Source organism: Cydia strobilella, chromosome Z, assembly GCF_947568885.1.
Source record: "Cydia strobilella chromosome Z, ilCydStro3.1, whole genome shotgun sequence".
NCBI classification, from domain to species: domain Eukaryota; kingdom Metazoa; phylum Arthropoda; class Insecta; order Lepidoptera; family Tortricidae; genus Cydia; species Cydia strobilella.
Window position 1 is genome coordinate 22,507,047 of NC_086068.1, and position 12,417 is coordinate 22,519,463.

The window sequence follows — 12,417 nt, forward strand, 5'->3', positions numbered from 1 at the left end:
TAGATCTTTCAAGTATATTAAAAACAATGTGGGACCCAGAATGCTCCCCTGCGGAACTCCAAAGGATAACCCCAATTGGTCGCTTGTAGCTGTACCCAGTTTTACGCACTGCCTTCTATTAGTGAGGTAGCTGCGAAACCACTCAAGTCCAAGACCCCTAATTCCCGAACCTTCAAGCTTCGTTAACAAAATGGGTATAGACACTGTCTAGCTTTAGCTTTAGCTAAGTCTAGGAAAACCCCAATGCTTTTTAGACCCTTGTCCAGATAGTTAGCAACGGTATTAGTCAGAAGGGTAACGGCGTCTTCGGTAGATTTACCTCTACGGAAACCAAACTGGTTATTAGAAATGATACTATTTTTCTCCAAATAGTTGACCAGCTGTTGATTAACAATTATTCAAGCAACTTTGAAAATGTACTTAAAAGAGAAATAGGCCTATAGTTGACCGGGGAACTCCTATCGCCACTTTTGTATATCGGGCAAACTGCTGCAGTTTTCCAAACTTCCGGAAAGACCCCAGATGAGAGGCTTAGGTTAAACACGTGGGTGAGAGGAGCTACTATGTACCTTTGAACTTTTTTTACGAAGCGATTAGAAATTCCGTCAAGACCTGTCGCACTGTTGTCTTTAAGGTCTCTAATGTGGTTTCCAACGTCGATGGTAGTGGTTGGATGTAAAAAGAAGGAATACGGCGGAGAATTGCCAAGTTGATGAGCTTTAAGCAGCAAGGTCGTTATGCGAGATACCTATGCTAGATAGAATTTTGTTTGATAAAGTTTCACCTATAGAAGAGAAATATTGATTGCAGTGATTTAGAGACGCTTTTTCCGTAGCCTCGATGGTACCCAAGATATCAGAATTACTCTGTAAAGGGTGCGAATGTGTCATATCCTTGATGGATTTCCAGAGTTTTCTAGAATTATTTTTATTAGCCGCTAGTAAGCTCTTGTTGTATTCATTTTTAAGCTTACGGAGAAGATCAGTATAAAAGTTTCTGTATCTATTGTAAATAAGCCTTTTGATAGGATCGTTGGGATTTTCTCTGTAATCAGCATAAAGTTTGTCTCTATGTAAAGAACATTTTAAAAGTCCACGGGTCATCCACGGTTTGACTGGATGTTTTGACCGTTTCAACTTGACACAGTTACTGTGCTTGCCGATCACGGAACTTAGTATAGACATAAAGATAGTCGCCGAAGTGAGAGTAAATAACTTTGGAATTCACACTACCACGCAATCTGCATCATCCAAACCCAATTCCACTACCGAGGGAATCAACCGAGTCCTAACGTAAATAACCACCCCACTCGCCTGATTTATGTACTTAGTTGAGGCAAAAGAGACGTAGCCTTCCAGTTGCGGAACTATATCATTTTTCTTTAGCCAGCACTCCGTTAAAACGATAGCGTCAAAGTCCACAGACAATCTTTTCAAGGTCACCAAGAAATCATCAAAGTTACAGTGAATGCTTCTGATGTTTAATGATAGAACCCTTATTAAACAACATTTTTTTGCAATCCTCTGGCGTGTTCGTTATATGACACTTGCAGACAAATGAATTGTCGATTTCTTCCAGTATATTAATTATATCCGCTATTTCGTACTGTATGTATGTAAAATAAGAAAACGAATAACTTTAACTTATTAAGATGCCGTGTAGCCAGAGGGTTAAGCTTACTTGTCAATTTGCAAGGTATTTTAAGCACAGGGATGCAGGAATAATAGTTGTTGTATGTACATTTTGTATTATAAATAGAAGTGTGTATGTGTGGGAGGTGTGTATTGATATGTGGCAATGTTGGATAATAAATGTAGTGCCTTCTGTTTAGTGCCAAATTCGCGAGATTTTTAACATTAACTAAGGATAGGAGGGAAACGAGTAGGAGTAGAGATTTCCAGTTATTCGACAGCAGAATCCTTTTGAGGTGACCGGTCGGAGCGCTAGGGTGTGTCGGCGCGTTGCAGTTGAAGGCGGTATCCGGTAAGCGGGAAAAGCCCGATCGGTCCAGTTGCTCGAGGTCCGCGGCGCATCGAATCGCGATAGCTGGGCTGCCTTCATGTTTGCGTATGAAGATTGAACCGTTCCTGGTCCAGCAATATTTGAATCCTGCGGAGTTCTTTTTGATTCTTGCTTCGCGAAATAACTGCCGGTTCGCTTTAGTTAGCCGCTCATTAAAGAATAGCCTTCTTTGTACCCCTGCCACTTCCAGGTCCTAACTGTTAAGGTTCCGTCTCATGGAAACAGCTTTCAAAAATTCCTTGCGTTTATTATGGCGCACAAAGCGGACGACAATGTGCCGGGGTCTCTGGGACTCTTCCGTGTCTGCAGCGATGTTATCCTCGCAGAGATTAACACCGATTTTGACGGCCGTCGTCAGCACAATATGATGGGGATTTTCGTGTGGTTGCTCGTTAACGCCTATAATTTATATGTCATTTCGAAGTAACGATTGTGTTTGCAAGTTTAACTAGCTCTCTAACTGGCACACTTGTTCTTTAAGAAGTGTGTTTTGTATCGCCTGGTCCTCTAGTATGGTCAATCTTGTGTGGCATTGTGAAAGCTTTGATTCGCATTCATCGAGCCGAGCGATACAATTGGAAGTAAAGCGTTTTCGAGCTCAAGCACCGCGACGTGGATTTCATTACGAATCATTTCCTTCACATCCTCTTTAATGGCTATGCGGATAGTGTTCATAAGTGAAGTTGAGGTACTGCTTAGTTGTTTCTCAATAATTTCGTAGACAGAAGTTTGTACTTTTTGGTCGAGTAAGGAACTAATCCTCTCTATAGTCATAGTATTCAACGACTCGTGACCAAGGTAATTTTCTGGGGTCCCAAGAAGACAGTTGTTCTGAGTGTCGTCGGGCGTAGGGATCATAATCATAATCATAATCATAATATTTATTAATAATATAAATTACATGTCACATTTTATACAGTGTATAAAGATTATATTTAAGTATGAATTTTCGCTACATAATGTAGGTTGTATTTAATCTCTTACATCTACCTAAGTTCCTAATTTAAAGAACTCTTTATGGTCGTAGAACGCTTGCTCGATTAACCATTTCTTTAATTTGTTTTTAAATATTGCTACGCTTTTAGCAACTACTATTGAGTCCGGAAGACGATTGTATACTTTTGGGCCCAATATGTGAATGAGCTTGTCCGACTTGGCCAGCTTGTGCGGCACGGGCGCGAGCCTGCAGAGGGCTCTGCAGGCTGCTATCTAGTGACATGTCTAGACTCAGGCTGCCCACTGGAATTTGGTGTTGACGTACCGGTGTTTGCGTTACATGTCCGTCTTTGGGTCACAAACTTACATAACATATGTGTACCAAATTTCAACGTAATTGGTCGAGTAGTTTCGGAGAAAATAGGCTGTGATAGACGGACAGACAGACAGACGCACGAGTGATCCCATAAGGGTTCCGTTTTTTTCCTTTTGAGGTACGGAACCCTAAAAACGGCTAAACTGATCATACTCGCTATAGCACATTAATAATATTATTAATTATATTGCATTAGCGCATTTAATGTCTTTCTTAAGCTCTATTTACACTTTTTTTATATTTTTGGACCCTTGGTTTAAAAGTTAGAGGGTAGAGACGATTTTTTTCTTTCAGAGCGACTATCTCCGAAAATATTCACTTTATCAACAAAATTTTTGAAAGACCTATCCAACGATACCCCACACTGTAGGGTTGAAGCGAAAAAAAATTACATCCCCAGTTTACGTGTAAGGGAGATACACTTTACCCTAAAACTATTTTATATCTATATCCATGCCAAATTGCAGCTTTCTAGCACTAACGATCACGTAGCAAAGCCTCGGACAGACAAACAGACAGTCGGACGGACATGGCGAAACTATAAATACTTGACTGCGGAACCCTAAAAATGGGTCACGTAGTATGGACATGTTCCCTTATCTTGGAAATCGTGCACAATGTAAGTAACGTTTATTGATAATGCCGACAAATGTTTGCTCTGTAGATATACATTCTGTAGATAAAGTTGTTATTCCGTTGTTTTTAAGGTTTCGCATCGAAAGGGTAAAAACGGGACCCTATTAATAAGACTCCGCTGTCTGTCTGTTTGTCTGTCTGTCCGTCTATCCGTCTGTCACCAGGCTGTATCTCATGAAGCGTGATAGCTAGACAGTCGAAATTTTCACAGATGTACATTTCTGTTGCCGCTATAACAACAGATACTAAAAACAAAATAAAATAAATATTTAAGTGGGGCTCCCATACAACAAACGTGATTTTTTTGCCGTTTTTTTCGTAATGGTACGGAACCCTTCGTACGCGAGTCCGACTCGCACTTGGCGGGTTTTTTTTTTGTATATGCGTTAGTAGTTAGTGGCAACTTCATTGGTTCATATATTAATTAATATTACTATCTGTAAGAATTATTGTACCGTTTGCGCCCAAATAAACATTAAAACGTAAGTATGTATTGTGTATGTGCATCTTTTTATATAGAGTAAGTTTCTAGATGTACAAAATGAGCTTTGCCAAGTAAAACTGAAGAATAAAACTAGACATTATCGTATAGAAAGTTTCTAATGTACGTATCCTGCTATCGCCAGTAAGCAGCTCTTATCCTTGTATGAAGTTTTAGCTTTTAGTCAGAATAAATGATACATATTTTTTTGTGTGTGTGTATTTTAGTGTGTGTTACAAATATACATTTGTAACTACATAATAATAAATGGAAATATTTTTATAAACATGAGTGGTGTGCAGATGGCGCAGCAAATCCCCCGCCCGCGGTGCGTCATCCGCAGCCGCGGGCGCACGCCTCTCCATCTAATCGCCCGACATTACAAATCGTCCTACCATACATCACTCGCTCAAAACAAGACACATGCATGTATCAGGAAGCCACGAGTCAATGTAGATGATTTTCCCGCTGATCGCGATGCTATCGAACGGAGAAACGGGCTTTGGTGTCAAGCCCCATTCCAAGAGAAACAACTCAAACTCATTTCGAGCTAGTTGTGCGTTGTTTGTTAACACGGCGAGTCGTCGAAATTATAGTTCATTATTGTTAATTGTTCATCGCAGCGGCACCATGCACGATACTATATTAAATCAGGTACGAACTAGTTTAAGAAGCGAAAACAATATGCGAGTGTGTCTATTACCTTACTTTTAATAAATAAGCGCTGGTGGCCTAGCTGTAAGAGCGTGCGACTTTCAATTCGGAGGTCGCGGGTTCAAACCCCGGCTCGTACCAATGAGTTTTTCGGAACTTATGTACGAAATATCATTTGATATCTACCAGTCGCTTTTCGGTGAAGGAAAACATCGTGAGGAAACCGGACTAATCCCAATAAGGCCTAGTTTCCCCTCTGGGTTAGAAGGTCAAACGGCAGTCGTTTTCGTAAAAACTAGTGCCTACGCCAATTCTCAGGATTAGTTGCCAAGCGGGCCTCAGACTCTTATGAGCCGTGGTAAAAAAAAGGGGGAAAACGCGATGAAGACGATGATCGTGATTATATACATATAAGTCCAATAAACGTAATACATAAATAATTAAAGATAAGTTTGTTTGTTTTAGGTAAATAGGTACAGTGATATTTATATATATTATAATTATTATATTAGAAAATACTATTGAAATTTTATCATACAAATATTACGCGCGCCTCAGTATTTATTTTAAAGTCCATTTATAAATGGATAAAACGGCACCCGCGACTTGCATGGCCACTTTATGTTTAATTCATTCATTATGGTGTCTATGCAATTTTGCAGCTCGCTGTACAGTTAACATAAAATAAATACATATTAGTGACGGCCATAGTGGCCAATATACCGGAACACATCCTTATTTCTATGGTAACAAAATTGTGTTAATAGGGGGTGTCCTTTATAATTACATAAGGGCTTGGGGGGGGGAGGGGGTCATAAATTCCTCAAAAACCCCTCACGTAATTAATTGACGCCCCCTTAGGATTATTGGTGTGAGTGCTGATTTTGAGTCACTTAAAACAAGTCAAACCGAAGGGTAATATGAGAGCGCAATTGCTCTAGTGTTCCACATGATAATTTTCTCCTCACTGGCGAGAAACTTAATTGGAATTATAAAACGATGAAAGAGACTGACTGAATTAAATCCAAGTAGATATTTCAAATGAAATCAAAGTAGTGTATAAATATGTAGGTTAGTGGGTAGAACACAAGATGATAGAGAGCGCTTAAGGATGACTCACGTTAGACCGGGCCGTGTCCGGGCCTCAGCTTCCGGCGCTTCGTTTTCTATGGAAAGCATCACGTGATCACTTGTCATGTCATAGAAAAGTAAGCGCCGGAAGCTCCGGCTCGGTCATGGCCCGGTCTAACGTGAGTCATCTTTAATCCGTCAACAAACTGTCCTCAGTTTGGCGGAATATAATTATTTATGTAGGGACTTCCGGTTCGAGCGCCATCTTGATAGTTAGCATCGTGATTAATTACTTTGTTTTTTGCTCATTAATATTGTTTAAAGTGTAATATCGATAGCTTATTATACAGTAAACTAATGTGGTAGTGTGCAGTGAATGGAGAATTAATTTTGAAGCGCGTTTAACCACCATCTTGGAGTCAACGGCCGGTAGTCCACGTGCTTCTTGTAAAGTCTAGCTATCGATTTACAAGAGCTAACAAATCACCGTACACTGTCTTGTACAACCGTACAAATTTTTGTCGTTTGTAAACCTCTTAATACCTTGACACTGGCGAAATAGTCCCACTGGGCTGAAGCCATAATTTTAAAAGAAGAAGAAGAAATTTATGTAGGTAAATAGTTTTGTGTGATAAATCAATAAATAATAATAACATTAGACCCCGTGACAAGTGGCGTGAGACAAAATGAGATGTGTATTGTGTAAGTCCTTACGAGCATTTTTCAGCTACAAACATTAAAAATCAATGCGAGTGTAGGTAAAGGTATAAATACTAAATCAAATTTATATTATTATAATGATCACCCTACTTTAACTATATATTATAAAGTCATGTAATGTAGGTAGAGTTAGACAAAGAAAAGTCTGCAAAGATTTTGACAGCACACGCAGTGGCAGTGTTATTTATAGGTAGGTACGTCAACATTTTATACAAGTTTGACGTTTAAAATAACACCTGCACTGCGTGTGCTGTCAAAATCTCTGCAGACTTTGCTTGGTTTAACTCTACCTACTATTTCAATTCACTAAACTGTTGCTATTAAGGCCCGTCCTTATCTCAACCACCTTGACCCTGGCACACAATAATTTATATTTTAATGATTTTAATTGATATAAAAAAGCAATGTGGAGGAGGCTATTGATTCGACTGTACCTGTATAACTTACGCCATTACACCGCCTTGCCTATTGTAATTTATTCTCATGATTACTTACTCACTTACTTCGTTGGCTCAGCGACCCAAAATGAGACTTGGCCTCTCCGACACAAGACAGCGCCGCTTTTTTCGATCCTGTGCGACCTCTCGCCAATTGGTGACTATAGTTGATTGATTTTTCATAAGACGGCAACAAAAGTTAACGGAATTCGTTACGTTTGACAGACGAAAAAAAAACCTAACAAGCAATAAAAAAGCGTAAGTAGTAAGTACATTTTGTATATAAGCTTTTATCTACTATTGTACTTTTTACTTAACAGTCATTTACTCATTAAGTCGAATGTGACAAACCCAAAGTCAATATTGTTGCATTATTTTATCACTAGTTCATACTCATTAATTGAATCGACCAGTGCTGCTTATCTAGTAGGTATCCAGCACTGTAGCAAGTCATACGAAAAATAAATAAATACCAGCATGTGATTATATTTAGGTAATAATAATGAAGCATAGTCTTAAGACTAAAATCATTTTGATTTATTCAGAGCTGAGCCGAGCTTCTGCTTACTCGTAGACTGTTTACTCGTAAATATAATATACCACTTACGCAAACTAAGAAGGAATAAGACCAAGTCCAATCCGAGCGACGTCTTCCCAGAAACGTGTTACTCGTGTTAGATAACTACTGATCGTTTGTTTATTTCTGAACTGTAGTAAGTAATTATGATTATAAATAGGTATACCTAATTAGTTAAATTTAACATATTTAGGTACATTTGTAAAGGATTTTGATGCTTATTAGTTTGTCAAATGACTGTCTCATTAGGGTATTCTACAATTTTTTATTAATGGTATCAGTCGATCAGGTTTGTTTTGAAGATCAAATGTCTGTATCGGACCCATTGTCTTAAAGCAATACATAAGTCACAAACGATGGTCAAAGTCTGGCACCCCCACTTTACTGACGAAACGCTTCATACAAAATTACATTACATCATGACGTCAGCATGTAACGTCGCTTTCGCTTAGAAGTTAGAAACCATAGAAAACAAGGAAATTGCTATTTTGTCGGTGAAATATTGCGTATAAAATTCAACATGTAGAAACTACGTATTTTTTTCTATTAAAGTACAATCGGTACATTGATTTATTTAACCATACTGGTTTCTCTTGCATAAATAATATGAGTGATTTTGTTTAAATATAAGTTACTTCGTAACAGTTCTGGATTATTTAGTGTTGCTTTTTTAGATACTAAGATAAGGACCCTATTATTTACTGACAATTTGGTTTGACCAACTATATTTTACTAGGTGATCTTGATCTCTTTACAGTATAAATCCATCGTTAAACCAACATTTTTACGCATTGTCTATACGAGTATGTTGTGAGTTGTTTTAAAATTGGCTGCGACATATTTTTCTACTCTAAATGACACAACAGGTGTGACGTGTGACGCCGACGCTAAACGTGTTAATTATTACCTATATTTAAACTTTTTGTTTTAGTATCCAAATCTCGCTTTTGAAATTCCAGCAGTGATAAGATTCCTAAAGCTCCATCATCGTCTAGAAGGAAGGTATATGCCTACCTACTTAGTAAAGCATTTCCGTGTCATATATTATGATGCAGAGCGGGCTACTTATTTGAATCTACATATTGGCTAACGCAAAGTTATGATAATTCTGTAATTTGCGCGCAATACCCCGTCGGTAGACCATGCCTTGTCATGAGAAAAATATATTCTATAACATAACACGATCTAGGAACTGAACCAACTATGCAAGTCTTCTTCTTCGTCGCGTTACCCCGGCATTTTGCCACGGCTCATGGGAGCCTGGGGTCCGCTTGACAACTAATCCCAAAAATAGATGTAAGTAGGCACTAGTTTTTACGAAACCGACTGCCATCTGACCTTCCAACCCAAAGGGGAAACTAGGCCTTATTAGCTGGGATTAGTCCGGTTTCCTCGCGATATTTTCCTTCTCCGAAAAGCAACTGGTAGATATCAAATGATATTTCGTACATAAGTTCCGAAAAACTCATTGGTACGAGCCGGGGTTTGAACCCGCGACCCGGATTGAAAGTCGCACGCTCTTACCGCTAGGCCACCAGCGCTTCTTCGAACCAACTATGCAAGTAAACATAAGAACATATATTTTATGATTATTTTTATTAAGAACGTCAAAACTTTTTTAATAATTCATTTATTATTAGGTTCCCTTCGATCAATAACCTATAAGCAAAGAACTTACTAAAATTAAAAATTTCATGTATACCAAATTTATAGTAAATAACTGTTGGTTTCTTTTGTATAGTGAGCAAGATATAAATATGTCACGTATCGTTAAATATACAAACAACAAACACAAAAGCAAACGAGTTCAGTATAGCTTTAGCGTCGATTATTCCCACGTTCAATAATATAATATCGTGTACCTACATAGCGAAAATATTTCAGGCGCACATGCTTAAATAATCAGGCAAAATCTTATTTGTAGAGCCATAACGCGCCATTTATTTGCGCACGTTTTCTTGCAAGTGACTGTATTTAGGCAAGTCAAACATTTTCATTCTATTTTTTTTTATTATCAAATCAGGACACTTACTTAACCTACCTATTCCCATTTGTGTCTGCCTCTAGGATATTTTTTTATTAATAAGCAATAATATGCGTCTTAGTAAGTATAAATAACTTGAAAATCTATTTCGAAGAAACAATAAAATTCTGCGTATAGATGTTACATATAAATATATATACTTAAAGATTACAAAATAAGACTTTCCGAAGAGTTCAGTGATGTGTTGTGACTGTTCTAGATTTGTTGGTGACGCACAAACTTGACTCACAGCTACAACTCATAGGTGTTATTCACTGCACAGCAACCACCACGTATGTTATTATATGTTAACGCTACCTACGGCCTGCTGAAGCACCTCGTATAAGTACCCATGGCGCTAGTGACAGGCTGCCTCGTAACTTGAAATACAACGAACGGTAAACCTAAATATTGATATGGGCTGCTGATCTACTTACTAGGTACTTAGCTCAATACGTATTTAAAATAGGGACTAGGTAGCTAGTAATTAATACAGTATACTAAGTATAAATAATTATAATTAAATATAAAGATAATATGAAACCATAATTAATCTAATATTTGTAAATCCGGAGTTGATTTTGACGGACGATCAGCTCGTATAAATTTAGAATCCGGTCATATTAGGCACCCGATACCGATACAACAGCCGCCTACCTACATTTAAAGAATATTAATTAGGGTGAGTGCATGCGCAATAAAATCCAATAATCAATTTTATTAGTAAGTATATCAACGTGTACCCACACATTTGTAAACTCTGCTCTGCGAATTTAGCTATAAACATATTTTATGTTAAAGGTCAGACGTTTATCTTTTTACGTAATAATGTTGATATATATATTATACCTATATATCGATCCCCTACTTAAAATGTGGACTATATATATATGTATATATAGAATATTAAAATAAGAATCAGTGCGATCATAAATGTATTGAGATAAAGTTGGTACCTATAGATTGTGAGTGTATTAGTGTAAGCACTGAATTGTTTAGGCGGAAACTTCATTTGGCCAGGCGACGTTAAAATGAATAATAAACAGAATTGAAAACATTGAAAATATGCTGACTGTGTGTAAAGCCCTCCGCATCGCGTAACATTGAAATAAGCTCCAGAAATAGCTAACGAATGCCAAAATAGTCGCGCCTCGGGGGGCGAGAAAGACGCTGGGAGGCGCGCTCGCGCACCCGCCGGCGCCGGCGCGCTGTTTACACCGTGTCTAATACTGTCTATGCAACATTACATTACCTACTGTGCGTGTGCAATGGAGCTTTAATTAATAATAGATAAATAAGCATGACACTAGTCTAATCATTCCCAAGTAGTCCAACCGAAGCGTGCCGTGCCTTGGGTGGTACTTGATATTATTTGACTGGAAATCTATTGTTAATAGCCGATACGTAATACGTTGGACCTTCAAGGTTATTAGGTTATAACAACTTTTTTCTACCGTGTTGCGGTCAACCTAACAATTGCTTTGTTTACTTAAGTACACTGTTAAGTCGATCGGACCAAACTTAAAACGAAACACTATAACTGGATAATCTTACTGTAGAGTTCAACTGCACAGGTAAAGCAGAAAACTGCGCAGTCGAATGCCACACAGACACACGCTACGTTTTACCTGTGCAGTTGGCAAAACTGCGCAGGCATACCCTGGTGTGTATGGCCAGCTTAACGAAATGAATAGTGCTGTATACGCTATAAATTATCCGTGGTACCTCTCGGATTAAACATAATAAGTAAGAAAACCAACCTTGCAGTCTAACCCCCTTATTTATAAAACTTTACGGGCCTGATTAAGGAGTACTTACGTAAAAATACATTTTACTACAAATCAACAATCTTAATGAAGCCCAAATAACTATACTTATATAGTGAATGACAGTGGACTGGAATCATATTAAATATAATATGTTTAATATTTATTAATAACTCTGCGCCCATGCATTCATATTTAAAATACTTGCAGCGCAGCCGGTGGTTGCCACAACACAGGCCTGAGTTAAAATTCTATAGCGAAAATGTGTCGCACCGCGCTTACGCTTTGTGCTGGAATTTCTCGCAACACAAACAAGAGATAAAATAAAATAAATACATGTAAACATAATCCCACATAAGTACTATAGTGATATTTGCTTCTGTGTCAAAGGGTACAACAATCCGGCAGGATTTCAATACGTACGCGTAATCGCTTTACCTATACCAACTTAGCGAAAAATAAGGAGAATAGAACTCAAACGATTATTTAAAAAATAATTAAAATAATTAAGCAACATTACAGCAGCAGCACCGATAAGCAAAACCGATTTTTTACGAGGGAAAAGACTAGTATTTATGTATTTCTATTTTTCAATTAACATAATAAATAACAGCCAGTGATAAGTAGATATCTAAATCAACTTCATAAGAAGCGTGGCGTGTTGGGCGAGCCGGCGCTGTCTAGAGGATCATAAGTATCATAACAGCAGTGTTATTAT

At 38.0% G+C, this 12,417-nt stretch overlaps 2 protein-coding genes across 2 annotated transcripts in view; both read left to right on the plus strand.

The window, feature by feature from the left end:
• The window catches only part of LOC134754305 (proton-coupled amino acid transporter-like protein CG1139), a 522,474-nt gene that overhangs the window by 413,895 nt on the left and 96,162 nt on the right, over positions 1–12,417 (plus strand). The gene's annotated exons all lie outside the window — the stretch shown is intronic.
• LOC134755143 (phytanoyl-CoA dioxygenase domain-containing protein 1) overlaps positions 4,971–12,417 on the plus strand; it is a 31,482-nt gene continuing 24,035 nt past the window's right edge. The window contains exon 1 of the mRNA XM_063691622.1: positions 4,971–5,105. Coding sequence (XP_063547692.1) covers positions 5,082–5,105 — 24 coding nt within the window. The 5' untranslated portion in view covers positions 4,971–5,081. The remainder of the gene's footprint in view (positions 5,106–12,417) is intronic.